Source organism: Panthera pardus, unplaced genomic scaffold, assembly GCF_024362965.1.
Source record: "Panthera pardus isolate Hobbes unplaced genomic scaffold, ASM2436296v1 HiC_scaffold_8, whole genome shotgun sequence".
Classification (NCBI taxonomy): domain Eukaryota; kingdom Metazoa; phylum Chordata; class Mammalia; order Carnivora; family Felidae; genus Panthera; species Panthera pardus.
The window spans coordinates 36052773-36075392 of NW_026527013.1; the positions used below are offsets into that span (position 1 = coordinate 36052773).

The 22620-nt window shown below is 42.9% G+C and overlaps 1 protein-coding gene across 1 annotated transcript in view; it reads right to left on the reverse strand.

Annotated features, from left to right (window-relative positions):
• TAFA4 (TAFA chemokine like family member 4) overlaps positions 1-22620 on the reverse strand; it is a 174744-nt gene that overhangs the window by 105359 nt on the left and 46765 nt on the right. Inside the window, exon 3 of the mRNA XM_019469759.2 lies at positions 17641-17756. Within this exon, the coding sequence (XP_019325304.1) occupies positions 17641-17755 (115 nt within the window). The 5' untranslated portion in view covers position 17756. The remainder of the gene's footprint in view (positions 1-17640; positions 17757-22620) is intronic.

Consider the following 22620-nt stretch of genomic DNA (forward strand, 5'->3'; position numbering starts at 1 on the left):
GAAGGCTATCAGGAACAGCAAAACGTCCATCCGCTTTCACAATATCCTTCTTGTAGTTATGCTACAGTGAAATTATAATACTATCAATCTAGTAACCCATCATTTTAAGGAACGCCTGTGGGAAGCACAAGTATTACTTCTTGACTTTCTTAGTTGATGGGAAAAGAGAAATTATGTTTTTTATTTATCCATTAAGTCTTCTTTTTCAACGAAATTGTACATAAAAATATTTGATGGGTTAGCGGGAACTATTCTAAGTGGTGTGGGTGTGTCTGAGTGTCAGTGTTTAATGGACACACATCCACACAGATCCAAGTGGAATCCTCACAGCAACTTTACAAGGTACATACAATTGCTATTTCATTTGACTGAGCACACTAGTGTTCAGAGAGGTTAAGTAATCTCCTTAAGGTCACACAGCTCATCTTGAAGAAACCGGTATTTATTTCCACGAGGTTTTGATCCTGGAGCCGAAACTCTTAACCAATGGGCTATGAATGACGACAACGCATGCAACCTGAAATAAAAATCTTCTAGTTATTTTTATCTTTATTCTTGAACATGTGAATCAAGGCTCTCAGACTCAGTTGCTGATACTACAGGGTCAAGAAAGTCAACATAAATGAGGGAAGCAGGTGGCATAGAAAATGAAAAATGCCCCAAAGGCTGGGGCAGCTAGCAGTCAGCTACAGCAAACTGTTACAAAGAAGAAACAAAAATCTAGTGTTTCCCGAAATCTGAATTTTTATGTCAAATCCTGTGATTTTCAAAAAATGCAACCGATAAAAAAAAACACTTTTAAATATAATCTGGGCCAAACAAAACATTATGTGGTCCACCACTTTGAAACCTCTGCTTCCAACGATAACTTAACCAAATTTTGGTGGGGGAAAAATACATCCAACCACTGGCAATAAATAATTGGTGATGTTCACATTTCCTAGCAAATATCTGATATCTGTTTAACTCTGGAAAACGTGAATCCCTCCTTCCTCCTGAGACAGTTAACTAAACTTGTTTCTTAATTCATGTCTTCCTGCTGCAAAGTTTTCCTTTGCTCAGGTAGAAAATGACCTTGCTGCTTCTATTTATTATTTAACAGAACTCAGTCTCAAAATCCCTGTCATAATCCATAATAAAATAGAGAGCGCAAAACTTAATCGGCTGTAAATGTACAGTAGTTAGCATTCACCGCAAAATGCTAATAATATTTCGAGAATGCCATTTCTCTTCCTGGCCTTTGGACCAAATTGGTTAATGGGCTGAGACCCGGGAAATAATGGAAATGATTTAGGCAGAGAACTTCCCAACCATGCGCCAACCTTGAACTGCACTGCATCCAAGCAGGAAAGCAGCGCCGAGGTGGTAGCCTATCACACAGATTTGGCGATGAGAGTTCACCAATCCGTGTGGACACCTGTCACTCTGACAAAAGGACCATGTAATATTTCAGTCCCAAGCAGCCACTGCCCACTTTGCAGACACTCCTAGCACCTGATTTTCTTAGAATACTACACAATTAAAACTGAATGTCTACTGGGTGTGCAGAATGTTTAAATCCGGTGGTTGCCAAGGGTTTTCTAAAAGGTAGTTCTAGTCCATTTAGGTCTCTAACCCAATATGCTAATCACGTACACTCATCACTGGGCTGTGACCCTGAAACGGATCAAGGGAAGCCCAGAAATTATTTTTCCACAATCTTTGCCTTCAAATTCCTCCCTTTCAAAGAAGACATCTCATCCACAGCCTCTGGGACTAGAAAGGAGAATGGCCACCGTGGCCTGCCACCAATTAATATTTTGTAATGTGGCATCTGCACCCCACACATACACAACCCAGCAATTCCTCCCAGCCGTCCATATATCCCAGGGAAATTTCTGAACAGGTCCGTACAGGGACACATACATGGATCACCAACGCACTTTTGTTGGTGTTCTTCTGGTTTGGCTCTGGGATAGTGGAGAACTGGAGCAACCCAATGTCCACTGCGAAGAGAATGAAGTCACCTGTGGAGGGTGTCCGCTCGCTATGGGATGTTCGGCAACAATTCGAATCTTGGGTCTGTTCTTTACTCACTCTCAGGAACTAACTCGGGAAAATCTTTCCCGCTTACATCCTGAAAAGCCGAGATGACAAACCCTGAGAAATTTTACTTTACGTGAGAAAACAGCCTATTGTATTCAATATTCGCTCCATTTTTTAAAACAAATCATATTGTGCCAGGTACCCTGTGAAACAAAAATAAGATACCCGTGCCCATCCTTTCGGAATTCTTTGCCTTGGAAAGGAGAAAGACACAAATCCTTTTCATGCCCAGTGATAAAGGCCGCAAAAGACGTGCACACCCATGCAATGAAAAACACTGAACGCACTGCCACCACCACAGGAAGCCGGGAGATGGAAGGACACGCTGCTCTAGGCAGCCATGCAGGGGCGTGAGCCCACCTCCCCTGGGCTCAGCTCTACACCCTCTGCGGCAAGGCCATGGTCCTGCAAGTTTTCAAGCATTCCCTTATTTCTCTCTCCACAAATGGGCAGGAAGGGACACTAGGAATCACCAGAAAACCAAGCCACCTGTGACCTGTCGTCTTGACTCCCACCTGCTGGAACTGCAAATTGAGAACACGAATGGGAGCCGTGGAGATTCAACTTACTGGCTACCTGATGAGGGCCAACAAACTCCACCGATGTCCCCCCAAATGGGTCACACACAAGCTCCATGTGCCAATATTGCAGTATGGCACCGGAGCTTTCCCCTAGCATGGTGCTGACTGACGTATCCCCTACGGCCTTTCCCAGCTGGTCCAAGAGTAAGCTTATCTTTGCTGACACCTGAGGTGGTGACAGGCCAGCCTGCCACACAACCATCAAGTAATTGCCCTGGAGGGAAACAGCTCTCCGTGGATGCCACTAGTTGCCTGTGTTTCCAGCACCCCTTACCAAGACCCTGGGCTTGTTAACAAGGGCAGGGAGACAAGGATGTGGCTGTAAACACAGCAAATCTTCCTCTTTTTCAGGCCACGGTGAAACCTGCAAACTTCCCCTCAAAACAAATACTGGAAATGGATAAAATAAAATTCATGGGATTGCAAAGTAAAATAGCCACATTTTTAAACAGTGTTTAGGACACATGCACACCCACATGTCGCTGTTAGTAAAAATAGGCATAGAGTGGCACACGGACCACACGACAGTCATTACAAGGATGTTTATTTTTACCCTAATTAACCTGTTGATTAACGTGTTCCTGAGGGTTTCCAAACTAGTACATATTATTACACAATATTCATAGAGATTCTAATTCTATCCTTCAGGAACGCTCAAGCTACAAATATCTTCTAATTGTGAAATGCATCACTCTATCTGCCACACATGCCCCCTTATGAGCCAGCAGCAACGTGGATCAAGCAGGATAAGGGACACTGTCAGGGGCCAGGGAGCAGAATGCAGGTATTTAGTCATCCTGGATTGGAACCATCTGAACTGGCATCTCAGCGATGATGAAACCCACTGGCCACAACTGCTGACCTATCTGTGACCACGCCCTCACTACAGCTCAATGCTCACGAGCACCTTAGCAATAGATCATTGAGCTGGAGGGTTCAAGTTACATTGAGTGTGAATACATTTTACTCCTAAAAATAAAGGTCACAATCTACTTCCAATGAGACGGTAGGTGCATTGTTGCACTCTGACTACAAAAAGGCACCCATGACACAGCATTAATAGAAAATCAAAGCCCTTTTAAGTCAATTTCTTTTTTCTCCATTAAAATGCCATCAGCACACGCTTGAAAAATGAGATACGTACAGATGGGGGACATCTATCTAATGTTGTAATTGCTACCAAGATGGATAGAAGGACCCATAAGAATCTGCCCCTCTCCTAGTCAGATCTACACATTGTCAATTTAAAAACTCATCTAACTTCTGTGTTTTACAGCTGTAGAAACTGAGGCCAAGAAATTCAGAAATTTATCATAGTAATATTTCATGGTCTACAAAACTAGTTACTGTCTAAACCTGGAAGAAAGGTGGGTCTCCTGGCAGGCGTTCTCAGGCATTAGAACTACACAGATGTAATTTAAAATATTTTTATCCAAAAAGTTGTATGGTTTAAATTATGACACACCATTATTTTAACTTACTAATTCAGACTAATTAGAGTGGTCATATCAGTCTGGCTTATTAACATGCCTAAGTAATTTAAAAATAAATCTATGATTTTATTATTTTCAAGTACTCTCAGCAACTTCACCTAGGTAACAAGAGGAGAATTTATAATTGGCAATATTTTTATTTTACCTGCTAAAAATGCATTAGGTGCATTATTTACAAAAATTAACTCCACATGAATCACAGACCTAAATGTAAAGCCTAAAGCTAAAACATTTTCTAGAAAACAACCTCTGCGACCTTGGGTTAGAGACAACCATTCCTAAGACATCAAAAGCGCAATACAGAAAAGCACACACTGGGAAAGTGGACTTCATCAAAACGACAAAAAAAATATGCTCTTCAAAAGACACCACTAAGAGGATGAACCAACTGACAGAAATTATTTGCAATTTACTTACCTGGTGAAGGAATTATATCAAGGATACATAAAAAACTCTCAAAACTCAGTAAGCAAAACAAACGCTACTTTTGAAAAAGGGCCAAATTACTGGAATCCACACTTCGCCACAGATACACACAGCAATGGAAATCAGGTGCGACATCATCAGTCATTAGGGAAAAGCAAATGAGAACCACCGTAGGGTATCACTGCACACTTAGTGAAAAGCCCACCAATAAAAACACAGAGCCTACCGGGCGTGCACAACAACATGAGGCACTGAGACTCTCATTCACTGCTGGTGGGAGTGGGGGGCTGGTCCAACCACTTTGGAAAACAGTTTGACAATTTCTTAAAATGTCAAACATACATCCACCACACGAACCAATCATTTGCTCCCTGGTATTTGCTTAAGAGTAATGAAAGCTTAGGTCCACATAAGCTCTTGTACAAAATGTTCATAAGGCCTCTCTCTGAAATGGCCCAAACTGCAAAACACCCCAAATGTCCATCAACAGGTGAATGGATAAACAGTGTGTGGCCAACAATGGAATTACTCAGCAATTTTTTTAAATGAGCTGATACACACGACATCACGGAAGAATCATAGAACAATTATGCACACGGAGGGGCACCTGGATGGCTCAGTCAGTTAAGCGTCTGACTTCAGCTCAGGTCATGATCTCGCGGTTCGTTTGCTGGAGCCCCCCCATGGGGCTTCTCTGCTGTCAGCACAAAGCCCACCTCAGATCCTCTGTCCCTCTCTCTCTGTCCCTCCCCTGTGCATGCATGCACCCTCTCAAAAAATAAGTAAACTTAAAACAATTATGCCCAAAGAAATCAAAGAAGAAAAAAATATATACTGCATGATTCCACTTAAACACAATTCTACAAAATGCAAACTCATCTCTAATGACAGAAAGATCAGTAGTTTACCTAGGGATGGTGGGGGCAGGGGCAAGAGGTACCGGTTATCATGAGGGGCAAACCTCTTTCAGGGGTGACACATATATTCATCATTTTGATCGTGCAGATGGTTTCATGACGTACATATATGTGCTAAAACTTAACGAACTTGGATGTCTGGGTGGCTCGGTCGGTTGAGCATTTGCCTCTTGATTTTGGCTCTAGTCATGAGCTCATGGTCCGGAGATGGAGCCCTATGTGGGGCTGTGCACTGGGTATGGAGTCTGCTTAAGGTTCTCTCCCCCCCCCACCCCTCCCCAGCTCACACGCATGCAGCACGCGCGCTCTCTCTCTCAAAAAAGAGAAAACTTATCAAATTATACACTTTTAAATGTGCCATTCGCGGTACGTCAGTTACACTTCAATAAAGCTGTTAAGAAGAAATGCAATTAAAAGAAGGGCTTTACATTCCAACATAAGACCAAAACTCTTTATATGAACTATTTAATTTAAAACCTCACAAAAACACTTTGAAATGTGGCACGTTGCTAGGCCCATTTCCAGGAAAAAGAAACTGAGGCTCCAAGAGAATGAATAACTTTGCTATTCAGGAACTCACATAGCTAGGACTTTACAGAGCAAAGGCACAAGCATTTTGATTTCACGTTAAATAAATGCTTCCAAAGAACTTGACAATTTTTTAAGATAACTTCAACAGCTCCCAGGCAAATATATTTACACTATTTATTTGCTTAGCAAATCTCTTTTCATAGACAGCACATGGGTAAATGTCATCCCTATCATTCCAGGATAATCACAAGCTCTAAAATTAATAGGGTTCAAATTAAGGTTTCAGTGACTCAGAAACAATCCAGGTTCTGACGTGTGACACACCCCCTGAGAGTTGCAAGTGAGGCTCACTGTAAAATAAATTCAACATCAGCACAACACAGGGTGGAAAGGACAGGCTAATAACCTTCTTGCTCCCACCTGGAGAGATCAAACCCCTGAATTTTTCTCCAGGAGCAGACACACATGCACACACACACACACCCCTGGCAACCAAACGCTGATCTAGCCATTCTGTGGATGTTTCAAATTTCTAGGTGGTGCCCTAAAAGTACGCTAACTAGGAAAATAGTAAGCTGCCCTCTCTCTTTACATACAGGCGTTATTTCCTACAGGATACGATGGGCCAGCAACAGCTTAAGCCCATGTAATACTGCCAACTGGAATTCCCCATCGTCCGCTGGTCAACACTACTTGGAAGTCTTTAGGATGACACTGCAGGACATCTGGCGAAGGGGTAGAGAAAACAGAAACATATTCACTTCCCTGACTCAAATCTACCCAGGCTCTCAAAGCTCCTGTTGGAAGAAGTGCCTTCCACCATCCCTTGCAAATGCTTTCCAAACAACAACTTCCGTGATTGTGCTTCATTTGGAGGAAGAAGACACACAACTCTGTTCTCCTTCATCCATCACCAAGTTCAGGTTGCTCAAGTCCTCCACCCCCAGACTTCAGGTATTTATTTCTAGTCCTTTAGCAGGTAGCAAAGGTCAGTGACGAACCAGAAAAAAATTACCTGCTTCTAGTAACACTATGGATACTCCCATTTTATTCATTTCATGCTCATAATATCTTTTTCCTGAAACAAAGTTCTCTATTATTTTCCCTTCTGACCTTGAGACCCCATAACTCACATCAAACAGGTAAGAAACAGGAAACGCAATTGGAGACGTCACCACCTTCAAGCTCTCCTAGTCTTGTTTAAATGGGTTACAGTTCTCACCTGATTTCCAACATTCCCTAAAACAGAAACACTGATGGCACATGACATTAGGAGTGAAATTGGGTTTTTTAAATTTTTTTAATGTTTATTTATCTTTGAGAGAGATGGAGAAACAGAGTGTGAACAGGGGAGGGGCGGAGAGAGGGAGGGAGGGAGGGAGGGAGAGAGGGAGAGAGGGGGAGAGAGAGAGAGAGAGAGAGAGGGGGAGAGAGAGAGAGAGAGAGAATGAATGAATCCCAAGCAGGCTTCAGGCTCTGAGCTGTCGGCACAGAGCCCAACGCGGGGCTCAAACTCACAAACTGTGAGATCATGACCTGAGCAGAAGTCAGACGCTCAGCCGACTGAGCCACCCAGGCGCCCCAGAGTGAAATTTTTTTTAACTCTGTATACACACATAGCCTTCTCATAAACAATCAATCATTTCTAGTAGCTTTTTGAACATCTCTTCAATAACATTATTTCCAGTGTGCTATTGTGAGACCACCATATGGGGCAAAATATTTCAAGCATCCAAACTACACCTAAGAAAACACAAAACCTTTTTCTTCCTGTCCCATCTCTACCCTTCCTGACTCTTTTTACCAATGATTTCATTTTCTTTATATGGGACAAAAGATTCTGATTTCCTTATATAGCACTGACATCCAGAGGAGATACTGACCTATAGCTTTTAAACCCCAAATTGTAGGCTTTGTTTAGATGAGTTTAACTGCATGGCTTGAAAGAGGAAAGAGGAACTTTCTTCTCAAGGGTGAGGAGAATCTTTTTCCTAACTACCCAGAGAACTCTTCAAAGGCGGGATCTTTGCCTGCTCTGCCTCAAAGACTCAAAAGGGGGCAGAAGGAAAAGTCTGCTTTGCCAAGTAGGGTGACTCCCCAGCTCATTTAAGGAACTGAAATCCTTTTCTCTCCAGTCAGTGAAACAACCCTTCCTTCCCTCGAAAAACGATGTGAAGCCTGCTCATTTGTCAGGCATTTTGCAAGGCTGACCTTGCCGACAGCACTGGGACTTGAACTTAGAGCTGAGGACGTCAGAAGAAGCCGGAGATTAACACCTCGTGTAATCTGTTCCTTTCCCTTCATATTAAATGCCAAGGTTCTGAAAAGCCCATCAAGATGGCACTGGAGGAAAACAATGTAGGGTACAAGGTAGGTGAATGGACGCTAGAGGCTTTCGGCATCCAGGAATGACCGTGCTGGTGCAAAATGAGTATTTATTCACAGTCCTTCCGAAAAGTGGAGATGGAAGTCACCTTTTTAGAGGCAAAATATCCCTCTATCAGCCCAGCTGTGGCACATTAAGGCTAAAATGGAGACACAACAGGCCTGGATGAAACCAGAGCTTGGTAAGAGCAAGAGTCTCCCTTTGTTTTTCCTCCCAAATCAGTGATTCTCATCTCTGGCCCCAGGCCTGAACACTCACCAGGTAGCTATTAGCTAATACAGTTGCCTGGGCTCCACCTGGCAAGATTCAGACGCAACGCAGCTGTGGTGAAAAGCCTCTGCCTTTGATCGTGTAATAGCTCCTCAGAGAGAGAATTAAGTAGGCATCATCATACAGACACCCTTATCAATCACCGCCCAAACAGAGGCTTTTTGACCATTCCACAATCCTTCTTCTTGTTGATAAAACAAAGGATTTGCCTGTGGAGCTGCGTCCATAAAGAAACCATTTGCTGGAGGTGGGACAGGAGGAGGACAGGGAAATTATGGAAGAAACTGTACTGAAACTGCATCATCAGATTGCACCTGAGGGGGTAAATGCCCAGTATTGGTCAAAAGAAGCTGTCCGTGGAGTAACTTCAAGACTTACTGGCTGGAGCCATCACACACACACACACACACACACACACACACACACACTCACTCTATCTCAAATTATTTTGAGACTTCACTCTTCCTAAAAGTACTCTCTTGCAAAGAATGGTCACATAGGCAGTGATGAGGAAATGGAACGATCTTCCCCACTCTTTATGAACATAGGTCACAAACCCCACTTACCTAGCATCTTCCATAAACCTAGAAGTAGTCATGGGGGGAGGGGGGGAAACTAAATACAACATAAAAACAAATTACGTAAAACACAGATAAAACATTGTGCCCTACAAGTGACCCATGAAAATGCAAATAACTCATAATTCTCATCTTTCAGGAAGTATTGTTCAGACCCAATGTGTTAGCTTGTGCTATTTATCATAATACATGTGGCTATGGAGCACTTGAAATATGGCCAGGGCCACAAGTAGAAATAATATTTTGGATATATTAGGTTACATAAAACGTATTCATAAAATTAATTTCACCTATTTCGCTTAACTTTTTAACACGGTTATAGAACATTTAAAATTACATATGCAGCTCTCATATTTCTACTGGACCACCATGCAGTAGACCAGGCTTGCTTTCTGCTATTGAGCTCTTCTGAGCCTTGCCTGCCCCCTAGTGTCAGAACTCCGGCAACACACGCAAATCATTTTCCAAACATCTGTATCAGTACTATTCATTTTAGTCTGCAAAGTAAACAATAGTAGCTTACATATGCAGCTTTATTATTTGCAGTTTTCACAAGTAAGTTGCATTTGAGCCTCATCAAAATAACTCCTGTAGTAGAAGTTGCATTCCCCACTTAGTTATTATCTTGGAAAGAAAGACATTTCTTACAGAAAATTAGGGCCAAATTAGTCATTCCAATCAAAAGTACCTGCAGAGTTCCTGTAAAATTTCAGCCATTATAGGAGCCAGAAACATGAGCTCAAACTTAGATTCAATAACTACCCTTCGATTTATCCTAAGTTAAAAATAACACAAGGCACCTGTAGGGGCTAAGGGCTGGCCACCCCCAAGATGGGCCACGTTGGCATAAAGGTTATTTTGAGTTGAAAGCAATCAAGACCCAGTGGATTAAGTAAAGCTCTTTAACTCCCCATGAAAACTGTGTAAAACGATTTTTGATAGAAGACCTGCTCCAGGAAGAGAGCTATCACCAGAAGTAACTATATTATGATATAAACCAGGTATGGTAGAGAGGAGGAATAGGCCTGGTCCACGAACATTGTCTATGACCCACTGTTCCTGAGTATCCCGGCAAATATCTGTTTACCGCACATTTACTGCTTCATTCTTCCTAAGGATTGCATTCCTTCTCTTTGAAGGCCCAGACCCCTACCCACTTCTTAGTTCAGAATGATGGACATACCTCATTTTGCCTGGCTTTGTAACTTCCATGTCTGTATGGATTCCCCATACATAGCCTATTAAATTTTATTTTCTCCTGTTTATCTGTCTCGTGTCAGTATGATTCTTAATCCAGCTAGAAGGACCTTGAGGGGACCAGATATTCTTGCTCCCTGACACACCAAATCACAGAACCACAACATTCAAATTTTCATCATCATTTATAATACGGAAAACAGGACACCTAAATTACCATAAATTTCGACAGTACAGATAGCTATAAAATAGAATACATTTAAAAGGAGAAGGCAGGTTGCAATAAAGACAACTAACATTCATTGAGCACTAACTGTGGAACACAATTCTTAGCACTTTCGAGACGTGAATACAGGCATACCTCGGAGATACTGCAGGGGCAGTTCTAGACCACTGCAATAAAGTCAACGACACAATAAAGACAAAAGGATTTTGTTTCCCAGTGCATATAAAAATTATGCGTACAATACACTATAGTCTATGAAGGGCACATTATCATTAGGTCTAAAAAACAATGTACATACCTTAAAAATACTTTATTACAAAAATTGCTAACCATCATCCAGGCTTTCAGTGAGTCATAATCACTGATTGACTGCAGATCACCATAATACAATAATGACATGGTTTTAAATATTGCAAGAATTACCCAAATGCGACACAAAGATGTGACATGAGCCAATGCTATTGCAAAAATGGTGCCAGTACACTTCCTTGCACAAGATTACGACAGACGTTCAATTGGAAAGAAAAGATAAAAAGAAAGAAAAGGAACGAAGAAAAAACAATTCAGTAAAGCACAAGAAAACCAAGTATAATCAAACAGGGTATGCCTGTGGTGGACCCCTAGTTACAAACCTAACGGGACTCTTTTTTTTATATTTTATTATCTCCACTTTACAGAGGAGACTAAGTCCCAAACGGAATTGATAATCCGCCCAAGTACAGAAGGGAGAACCAAGCACACGTGAAACTCCCACAGCTCACTGCACCACGAACAGTACAATCCCTTGTATCTGACCCAGGCATTTCATGTCTTCTGCCAGCACCCAGGAAACTGTGACTGGCGGACTCATTAGCTGGCAAGTAGGGGGAGATCTCAGACCTGTCACAATTCTCATCACCTGACCAGCTTCCAGCACCTCCAGTTCACTCTGTCCCCAGCTTCCTGCAGCCTTGTTAGAAATTCCTTTTTTCCTGCTTTCTTCAACTTGAGCCGAAACGTCAGTCTTCATAAAGCAATGCTCTTCATCACGGTCAGCCTTTTAGAACCATGAAAAACAAGACTTTTTCTCTTGTACATGATAAAGCTTTGACCTCCCAAGGCACTGATCTATCTCCTTGTACCGACACAATTCCCAGCCGTTCCTCAAAGATGAAAGTTTCCACACCGGCTCTCATTCTGGATGCCTCTAAATACATACATAGCTACCATTTATGGAGTGTTTACTATGTGCTAATCCATCTGCCTACTTTTTCTCATTCTGTCATCCCCATAACCTCGTAAGGTAAATACATAGAACGTTCCATTTTCACAGACAATGAAGTAGGTTCAGAATGGTTAAGTGGTCTTGACAAAGCCACACAGCCATACGTGCAGAATGAGGATTACATTTGACTTGAGAGTCCAAATACTTGGTTCCCTTTATGGCTTCATTCTCACGTGTGTTCCAATTAGTCAGGGCCTATTTACACCTGGACAGAGTATAGCACATAGGAGGCTTTACACCAAAGCAGATTATATTAAATAGCAGCTAAGCACCACAGCGTCTGCTGTCATTTAAAACCCCAAAACAGGTCATACTTAAAGCTCCCTGGGGAAATAGAGCCACTGAAATGAATCTGCAAATCAGCAGCACCTACGTTCCTAACTGTCTGTTACATCAGAAAAGAAGCGATGATGTTACATCAGAGAAGAAGCATCCAACTTCTAAGGGGAATTTTAAATTTCTTTGAAGTGTCCAATTTCTCCTAGGAATAAATCTCAAGGTCGTAGGGTGTTTATCATCCCAAACTCATCATGTCTACACTGGACGAAACTTTTGCAAATCTCCCCCCAGTACTAATTCCACAAGCTTCTCAAGTTTCTGAAGCTGGCAGCACCTTTCCACCATGTTGTCTGCTGCCCTCTTGCGGGGAAATGGTGCTACTGACAGGAAAAAAAGAGGAAAAAGAAGAAAAAGACAAATCACTAGTTGAAGAAATAACAGAGTTAACTCTGACTTCTTTTAAAAGAAACTGACCTAGCAGTTGACCCTTTCACCTTTTCTATTGCTTGAGGCTACACAAGTCCATGTGGTCTCACACTCCATCATTACATCAAGTAAGACCTTAAAAAACAAAGAAGGATGGTCTTTTGTGTTTTCTAATTCCTTAGAAATACCACTTGTGGACTTCTGTCCATGAATGCCATGTGCCTTAAAGAAAGACTCCCACCACCTATCCTAAGAAAAGTAGGTGGGGTTTTATTGGGTTTGGCTTCTTAATGCTTGAACTGAAATGAAAACCGCAAGCCACACCTAACACCTCATCTTGCAAAAGTGGGGTGAGTCGCACCTTCTTCCCCACCATCTTAGAGAGTCGTTGTAAGAACTCTCCTTGTTTAGGGGCGCCTGGGCGGTTCAGTCGGTTAAGCATCTGACTTCGACTCAGGTCACAATCTCGTGGTTCGTGAACTCGAGCCCCACGTCGGGCTCTGTGCTGACAGTTCAGAGCCTGGGGCCTGCTTCGGACTCTGTCTCCCTCTCTCTGCCCCTCCTGCACTCATGCTCTCTCAAAAATAAACATTAAAAAAATGTTAAAACAAAAGAACTCTCCTTGTTTATACGCAACCATCAATGAGCCACTCTCCTAATCCAAGCCATTAAAAGCATCCAATAAACTTCTAACTAGGGTTTCCTGGGGCCACAGCTCCTTTAATTGGCCAGCACCAAACAAAAAGCCCTTGGGACAGTGTCAGGAGTCCTTCTGGACACTCAGGCACAGGCTTCTGCAGTTAACCCTCTGCGGCTTGTTCCTGCTCTGGAGCTGCCTACATCCAGAGCGGAGTAAAAATCTGACTAGAGCTTCTCAGCCTCTCAGTACAGACAGCCTCCCCCACCCCCACCCCAGTCCTGTTGATTCTGACTCCGAGTTTTCTATCAGCGGAGCTCTTATGCTAGGAAGAAAACCACAGACTTGCTTCTCCTGAAGGTCATTAGTGAAAATTTCTACCAGTCCCCAACCCCTCTCCATCACACACACACACACACACACACACACAGCCTCACTGGAATGGGAGGGAAAAGGGAGAACAGTGAAGGGATGAGGTAGGGGATTATCAAAGTGCCCAGTCTACAAAAAGCTTTTGCAAATCAATGAGTAAACAATCACGAGAGCCAAAAGAAAAGTGGATAAAGAATACAGTAGCTCAAATAAAAACAAACAGTTCACCAGCACACCGAGTTGTCAGTCAAAAACAGATGCAAGCCCATACAACCCACAAGTTGGCAAAAAATTAAGACCTGATAGCACCAATGGGGTGCCTGGGTGGCTCAGTTGGTTAAGCAACTGACTTCGGCTCAGGTCATGATCTCGCAGTTTGTGAGTTCGAGCCCCGCATCGGGCTCTGTGCTGAGAGCCTGGAGCCTGCTTCTGATTCTGTGTCTCCCCCTCTCTCTACCACTCACGTGCTCATGCTCTGTGACTCTCTGTCAATAATAAATAAATGTTAAAAAAAAAAAAAAAAACTTGAAGCACCAAGTGTTGACAAGGTTTTGGGGAAACGGGCATGATCACTCAATTAATGTTAGTGGAAGTATAAATAAGTCCAAAAGTTTCGAAGAGCGCTTAGGCACTACTAAAACATTAACGTGCTGGGTCAGAAGCTGAATACTCACCAAAATTCAGGTTCTGCTAATCTCCCTGCACAGCTAAAGTGTTTCCCAGTTGCTCTGCAGTAAGGTGTGGTTATGGGCCTCTGGTATACACACATACTGGTATACACATTCTTTTTTTTCCAGAAGGATAGTTGTTAATGATTAATTTTATGTATCAGCTGGATTGGGCCATGGGATGCCCAGATACCTGACTAAACATTATTTCTGGGCGTGTCTTGAAGCATACGGGTGGCTCAGTCGGGTAAGCCCCCAACTCTCGATTTCGGGCCAGGTCATGGTCTCATGGTTGGTGAGATCGAGAAAGAGTTAGCCTCCATGATGACAGCATAGACCCTACTTGGGATTTTCTCTCTTTCTCTCTCTGCCCCTCCCCCACTTGCTCTAGCCAATGGCAGGACGGTGCAAGTGATGCAGCCCTCGTCTAGGCCACCCCATTAACACCTCTCAGGTGAATTTTCCCTGCACATCTCCCTTCCCAGGTGACTGGAATAGAGGCCACTCTAGGACAACCGGGGATGCCACAGGTTGAAAATGATAGTACTTCCATCCACTGTCGGTTCCAAAGAGACTGCAGTACAGAATGATCACCCGGCTGACGTAGTTACCTCCTACCCCCAAGACTTATAAGCAAAAACCAAACTTCCATTTGTTGAGCCATTCTGTGTACTTGGTCTTTTGGTTACAGCAATTAGGCTACTCTCACTAATGCATTTACATGCACTTTAACTCAATATCTCACTACTAGGAATTCATCTGAAGTTGGAACATACACAGTTGTATAAATATGGTAAGAAGCCAAGCGTCCACAAAATTGGGAGTGGTCAAATCATTTATGGCACATCCATACCATAGAGGACTAAGCAGTGTGACAGAGAGTAATAGATCTATAAGCACTCACATAAAAAAATCTACAAACTCTGTTGTTAAATGGGGAAAAAAAATCAAAACAAGGAGCACAATAATATGTAAGTGCATACACACATACTGGTATACACATTCTTTTTTTTCCGGAAGGATAGTTGTTAATGATTAATTTTATGTATCAGCTGGATTGGGCCATGGGATGCCCAGATACCTGATTAAACATTATTTCTGGGTGTGTCTTGAAGCACATGGGGTGGCTCAGATGGGTAAGCCCCCAACTCTCGATTTCGGGCCAGGTCATGGTCTCATGGTTGGTCTCGTGGTTGGGCTCCATGATGACAGCACAGAGCCTACTTGGGATTTTCTCTCTTTCTCTCTCTCTCTCTGCCCCTCCCCCACTTGCTTACACTCACTCACTCTCTCTCAAAATAAATAGTTTTTAAAAAATATTATTTCTGGGTGTGTCTGTAAAGGTGTTTCTGGAAGCAATTAGCGTTTAAATTGGTGGACTGAGTAGATGCCACTGCCCAATGTGTCAGAGCCTCATCCAATCCCTCCACCTTGCAAATTACAGATCATGAAACATCTCAGCCTACACAGTTATGTGAGCCAATACGTCATAAGAAATCTCTTTCTATATCTAACACACACACACACACACACACACACACACAGACACACACAGTAAAAGAATAAGAGAACAGAGCCCCCTTCAGGAGGGAACCAGTCCTGGCTCCTTTGATGGTTGTTTAGACAAGTGGTGAGAGGGATTTAAATCACAAAGATGAAGGAAGCCCCCAAAAGCCAAGAAGCACGTGCTGAGAATCCAAATAAAATCACCTAGGAATGAAAATTTCATTTCCTTAGCAGAATTTGCCAAGGCTTTGCTCTGACTTCTTGCTGTCCTGATTGCTGTTGAGTCTTTGCTCATATGGAAGATCCTGTCCCTACTTCTTGTGTATATAATTCTAATCTTAATTTATATCTATCCCTATGGTTGCACCTTTTCTAAATTCAAAGACATGAGGATTGCCACATGGATAAAAACTGAAGGTTCCGTCACATCCTGTGTTTCCTTCAACTTTTAATCACTTTCCAACACAATGCTGCAAGCTGAGTTCCTGGATGTCTGGAAATCTGTTCTTGATAACCTGCCCCACTGAAAGGTTTGCCTGACTGCTACCCTCTCAACCTCCACCCAAGAAAAGAGATACAAATTAAACAGATAAGACTAATGACTTCACACACTCTATCCCTGAGAACAAGCTCATCAAAAGACACACAGTGCAATGACCAGCTAGCTGTAGGCACTTCACAGCAGCCAAATGGTATTGATTTTATGCTGATTCATTAAAATTTCAATTATTTTTCCCTTCTTCTCTGAACTCTCGCTTGAGAAGGGAAAATTGAGTCGTGAGAGATTTTTAAACTCATCTGAAGCCTAAAATTATGTCTTAACCTTTAAATACCAGAATAACAGAGTGGAAAGCACAACCAGTTACACATCTGAAGGTAGGGATATCTGATAAACTCTACACACAAGACCTGTGGGAGAGAATTCATGATTCTGACCTATACCTGGTTTAAGGGTTCAATATTCACTTTTTCACCAAGCCGTCAAAGCAAGCCTGGCATTGCCACGCCTCAAACTATGGAAGCAAAGACAGCAAATTAATTACCTGGCAATAAGTCCACAAACGTGAATTACTCAGGAAAACACAATTCACTGTGGGCTTTCCAAGTATGTACCACTTTCAATGTAGATGTAACAAGGAAAGGGGAATGGGGGCAAACACACACACACACATGCACCTGCACAACCACACACAGATACTTAACTGATTATTTTCATCTTTTTTTAGAAATAAGCAAAGTATAGACCAGGGTCTCACTAGAAATTATGAGGATGATACTCTAAAACTTTAGACACGTCTTATTTTAGGTCCCATACAAAAGCTACCACTGCTTTTTTATTTCCTTTCTTCTTCATTTTTTTAAACCCTTCACCATCGTTTCTCCACACATGTTGAAAAGGTCTTAGATTATCTGAAAGCTTCGCTCCAGCCCTGGAAGTGTTTAAGTTTACCAATAAAGATGTTCTGCCTTCAAAGGAAGCTACAGCAGTAATACATGCACAAAGAAAGTGCTGCTGGCTCTCTGGGATTCTTTGAGAAAAACCACTGTAAGAATGGAAATGTACTCAAGAAAGGAAAAGGAACAAACCTGGAAAACATCTTTAAAAAATGTCTGCAGCAACATTCTTTAAACACCACACCACTGAACTGCTTTGCTCTGATTATTTCATGCTTTCTCCCGTTATTTATACACCATCAAAAGCTCTTGTCAATTACCTGTGTCTCAAACATGGACTCTGACGTTTGCAAGGGTTTTATTAATTGATCTCAGTGGCATATCATGAGCTTAAAGGGCTTACCTGCGTGTCCCCGGAGGTGCTGGCTCGAGGCGGACATCAGCTTACAGCACACCATTAACACATAGGCCAGAAAGAGCCAGTGTGACAGTAACACTGACTTAGCATAGACTCTCATCCTGGAGAGAAAGCAGGACACAAAGTCAGCGAGAGCTCAGTGAGGTGAGGCCCTGGGGCAAACATGCCAACAGGCTCTGGGGGAAACTGGGAGAAAGCTGCAGGACATATTCAGTGCTGGACTTCTTCTCCCCCCAAGGAAAGTGAAGGCCAATTACATCTGATTTGCACCCAGTATTAACTCAATGTGCAATGAACACTTTTTGTAATTATGAGTTTTCATGTTAGCAATGTGCTTCAGTGAGAAGTCTATTTAGGGCCACCTGGGTGGCCCAGTCGGTTAAGTGGCTGACTTCAGCTCAGGCCATGATCTCACGGCGTATGGGTTCGAGCCCTGCATCAGTCTCTGTGCTGGCAGCTCAGAGCCTGGAGCCTGCTCCAGATTCTGGCTCTCCTGCTCTCTCTTCCCCATCCCCACCCAGCTTGTGCTCTGTCTTGCAAAAATAACCATTTTTAAAAAAAATTCTTACAACTGCTAAGTCTATTTATGAAGCCCCAGTGTATAGCTTGACTTGTCCTGATAGAACATGGGGGTATGTATACTATTTTATATCATGAAATGAGAAAGTTACATACTTAAAGGTGGATTCAAATAAAATAGCCACAGTTTCTGCATTTCAAAGAAACCACAGAAATTGTCACACTCAGCCTGAGAGTTCTCTCCTGGCTACATACTATATATACATATTAATATATGATTATCAGCCTCAAAGTTTGGTGGGAATATGGGCAAGAATAGGTAAATATAAAATAAAAACAGATGAGAAGATAAAGAAGATGTGGTATATATGTATGATGGCATATTATTCAGCCATGAAAAAATGGAATCCTGTCATTTGCAACAATTCGGATCGATTTTGAGGGCATTAGGCTAAGGGAAACAAGTCACACAGGAAAAGACCAATCCTATTTGATAACACTTATATATGGAATCTAAAAAAGCCACTCAGAGAAACATTGTAGTTAGCAAAGGTTGGGAGGGCAGAAAAATGGGGGTGATATTGTTCAAATGGTATGATTTTTCAGCTACAAGATTAATAAGTTCAGGGGCCTAAGGTATAGCATGGTGGTTACAGCTAACGATAATTTATCATATACTTAAATGTTGCTAAGAGTAGATCTTAAATGTTCTCATTACAAAAAAGAATACATGACAGGATGGAGATGGTAGCCAATACTATGGTGGTCACCATTTTGCAATTTATATATATTTATCAAATCATCACATTGTATACCTTAAACACATACCGGGTTATGTATCAATTATATTTCAATAAAGCTGGGAAGATAAACCTAGGTTCATATGAATGGACAGTATCAAAACAGTTGCTCAACGACAAGTTCATGTGGATGTGGGGGAAAGGGGCAGAGAGAGAGAGAGAGAGAGAGAGAGAGAGAGAGAGAGAGAGAGAGAATATCTTAAGAGGCTCCACACTCAGCACAGAGCCCAACACAAGGCTCAATCCCACGACCCTGGGACCCTGGGATCATGACCAGAAGCTAAATCAAGAGTGTAATGCTCAACCAAATGAGCCACCCAGGTGTCCCATCCCCCAATTTTCTTTTTAATTGAAGGATGGTTGACATCTCCCTAATTTCCTGCCCTTTTTGACATGACATTAGATAGAACGTGATCGACTTGTTTCCAATTTTTTTAATTAACTTTTTCAAGCAAAAGTCAGAGAGGTTGGCATGTGAAACTCCAGTGGTATTAGGCACATGAGTCATGTTGTCCCTGATATAATTCACTAGAGTGGATCAAAGGAATCCCCTTCATATATGTAGTTCATGTATCAACACTCACGGACAGACAGTAAAGACAGGCCCATGGGCTTGGCTTCCGTTTTGCCTCACTAGAGATGAAATTTCTGAAGCTCTGGAAGGAAGGGTCGAGATCCCATGACCACCAGCATCACCTCAGCCAGAGCCCCGAGTCTGTGCTTGAGGGAAAGCACCGCCTTGGGCACCTAGCATCCAAATCATACTCCAGAGAACAGGTTCTACCCCCACCCTTCTCTCTTGGCGTCTCCCAGTTCAGCCACACAGATCTTGTTGAAAAGGTATCATCCTCCTCATTGACAGGAGACACCATCTGCCTTTGAAGCAGCCAGGGGAAGACAAGGTTCCAGTATCATCTTTGAACAACTCGGCATTAAAAAGGCACCAAGTGTTGACTTTCTTTTGCCCGTCGCCTTGGAAATCCTGAGCATTCTAAACTAACATGGGGACATCAAGTCTCTCTGCTGTAAAGGCCCTACACATGCCTTCATTTCTCAAAGCCCCATCTCCTATCTCTCCCATCTGTTTATTGGTAAGTGTTCCAGTCAACAATAGGCTCTTTTTTTTTTAAATGTTTTATTACTTATGTTAGAGAGAGAGAGAGAGAGAGAGAGAGAGAGGGAGGGAGGGAGGGAGAGAGAGCGCACGAACAGAGGAGGGGCAGAGAGAGAGAGGGACAGGGGAGGGGCAGAGAGAGAGAGGGAGACACAGATTCCAAAGCAGGCTCCAGGCTCTGAGCTGTCGGCACAGGGCCTAACACGGAGCTTGAACTCACAAGCTGTGAGATCATGACCTGAGCTGAGGTCGGATTGTTAACCAACTGAGCCAGCCAGGTGCCCCAGTCAACAGCAAGCTCTTAGTAGTTAAGTTTTGGAGGACTCAAGTGCCCCAACCCTCGTGTTGTTCAAGAATCAACTGTAATTAATTATAGTATCATTTTAGGGAATTGATTATTAATTTATTACTAACTGGCGAAAGCATGTAGTTTCAAAATTCCGTATTTGTGGAATTTGTGGGCAAAGTGCTCTGTCCCAACCCATCGTGTTTTAAAATTCCAGTTGTGGGGTGCCTGGAAGGCTTAGTCAGTTGAGTGTCTGACTTTGGCTCAGGTCATGATCTTGTGGTTGACAAGTTTCAGCCCCGTGTCGAGCTCCATGCTGACAGCTCAGAGCCTGGAGCCTGCTTCAGATTCTGTGTCTCCCTCTCTCTCTGCCCCTCCGCTGCTCATCCTCTGTCTCTGTCTCTCAAAAAATAAATAAATGTTTAAAAAAAATTTTTTAATAAAAAAATAAAATACAATAAACATTAAATTTTTTTTTAAATTCCAGTTGTTAACTCCAATATTAGTTATTGACCTAATTGTTACAAAAGCTCTAACCCAAGTGTCAAAAATTCAAATGCCGGGGCGCCTGGGTGGCGCAGTCGGTTAAGCGTCCGACTTCAGTCAGGTCACGATCTCGAGGTCCGTGAGTTCGAGCCCCGCGTCGGGCTCTGGGCTGATGGCTCGGAGCCTGGAGCCTGTTTCCGATTCTGTGTCTCCCTCTCCCTCTGCCCCTCCCCCGTTCATGCTCTGTCTCTCTCTGTCCCAAAAATAAATTAAAAAAAAACGATGAAAAAAAAATTCAAATGCCTGCAAGTGAGGGCATAGGCTGGCGAGACCCGAGGCACTGGGAGTGGCAGGGAGTGGGGAGGCCTAGCTAGGGACAGCGGCTGCCACCCCGGACTGTTACTGTAGCCCAGGAATGTGAGCCCAGGGAGGCCAGGACTAACTTTTCAAGAGAAAATGGACTCTGGTATGCGATAAGCACGTTTTACATGTTGGCAACTAACTCCATTTGTCTTATTTTAAACACAGAGTGCAGAACAGACCAAGTAAAACACACTTGCAGGCTGGATCAGGCACTTTGGCTTCCAGCTGGCAGCAATTAGTGACCCCAAAAGGGAGAATTTTAAGGAATCAGATAAATGGGGTATTAGTGTTCTGTTTCTGCATAACAAACTGCTACACTCTGCAGTTTAAAATGACACTGGACCTATTATCTCACAGGGCACTTAAGTCAGAAGTCTGGCACATTCTAGCCAGGTCCTCGGCCCAGGGACTCACAGGACAGAAATCAAAATGTCCTCTGGGCATGTCCTCACCTAGAGGCTCAACTGGGGAAAGCATGATGTCCAAGCAACTGCGTGTTATCAGCAAAATCCATTTCCTTAGGCTCATATAATTGAGATCCTTGTGTTCTTGCTAACAGCCAGGACCTGCTCTCAACTCTGAGGAAAATGTTACACAAAGGGAACGTGCTCTCCCTCACTATCCTTTCCTTCAGCTGGCATTCCTCAGAGGTACCAGACTGACCTGAAGACCAGAATCCCCCCCTGCCCAGTCCATGTATCCACGATCCATTCTCTGAGATGTGAGGCACATTGCTGAGAACTTCAAGTATGAACAGCTCTCTCTCCTTGTAAATAAACCCATCAAAGTCAACCTGGTTCTGAAACTCACCTTCTTATTCTTTTTTTTTTCTTTAATTTTAATGTTTATTTATTTTTGAGAGAGAGAAAGAGACAGAGTGTGAGCAGGGGAGGGGCAGAGAGAGAGAGGGAGACACAGAATCCCAAGCAGGCTCCAGGCTCTGAGCGGTCAGCACAGAGCCCGACGCAGGGCTCAAACTCATAAACTGTGAGATCAGGAACTGAGCTGAAGTGGGACACTTAACCGACTGAGCCACCCAGGCACCCCACCTCCCTACCTTCTTATTCTTAATCCAATTTCCAGATGCCCATTGGCTTCTTAATTCTTTACCTTCCACTCAGTACCATTAAAGACTTTTCTTCGGCTTTGTGGCTTGGCTCCCCTGTCTCTAACCACTAAGTCCCACCCAATTTAGTCTCCAAATTCAGATTGGGTCTTTCAGGTGAACTATAACCTCTCCTACCTAATGTACAAGTGAAATCTGGTTTCCATCTGTTTATCAGTCTCTTTATCACCTAAACTTGTCTGAATGGATCTTACCAAATTTGGAGAGTATATTTGAGATTCTCTGAGTATCAAGGTTGGGAATTGCTTGAACAGAGAATTAATTGACGGGT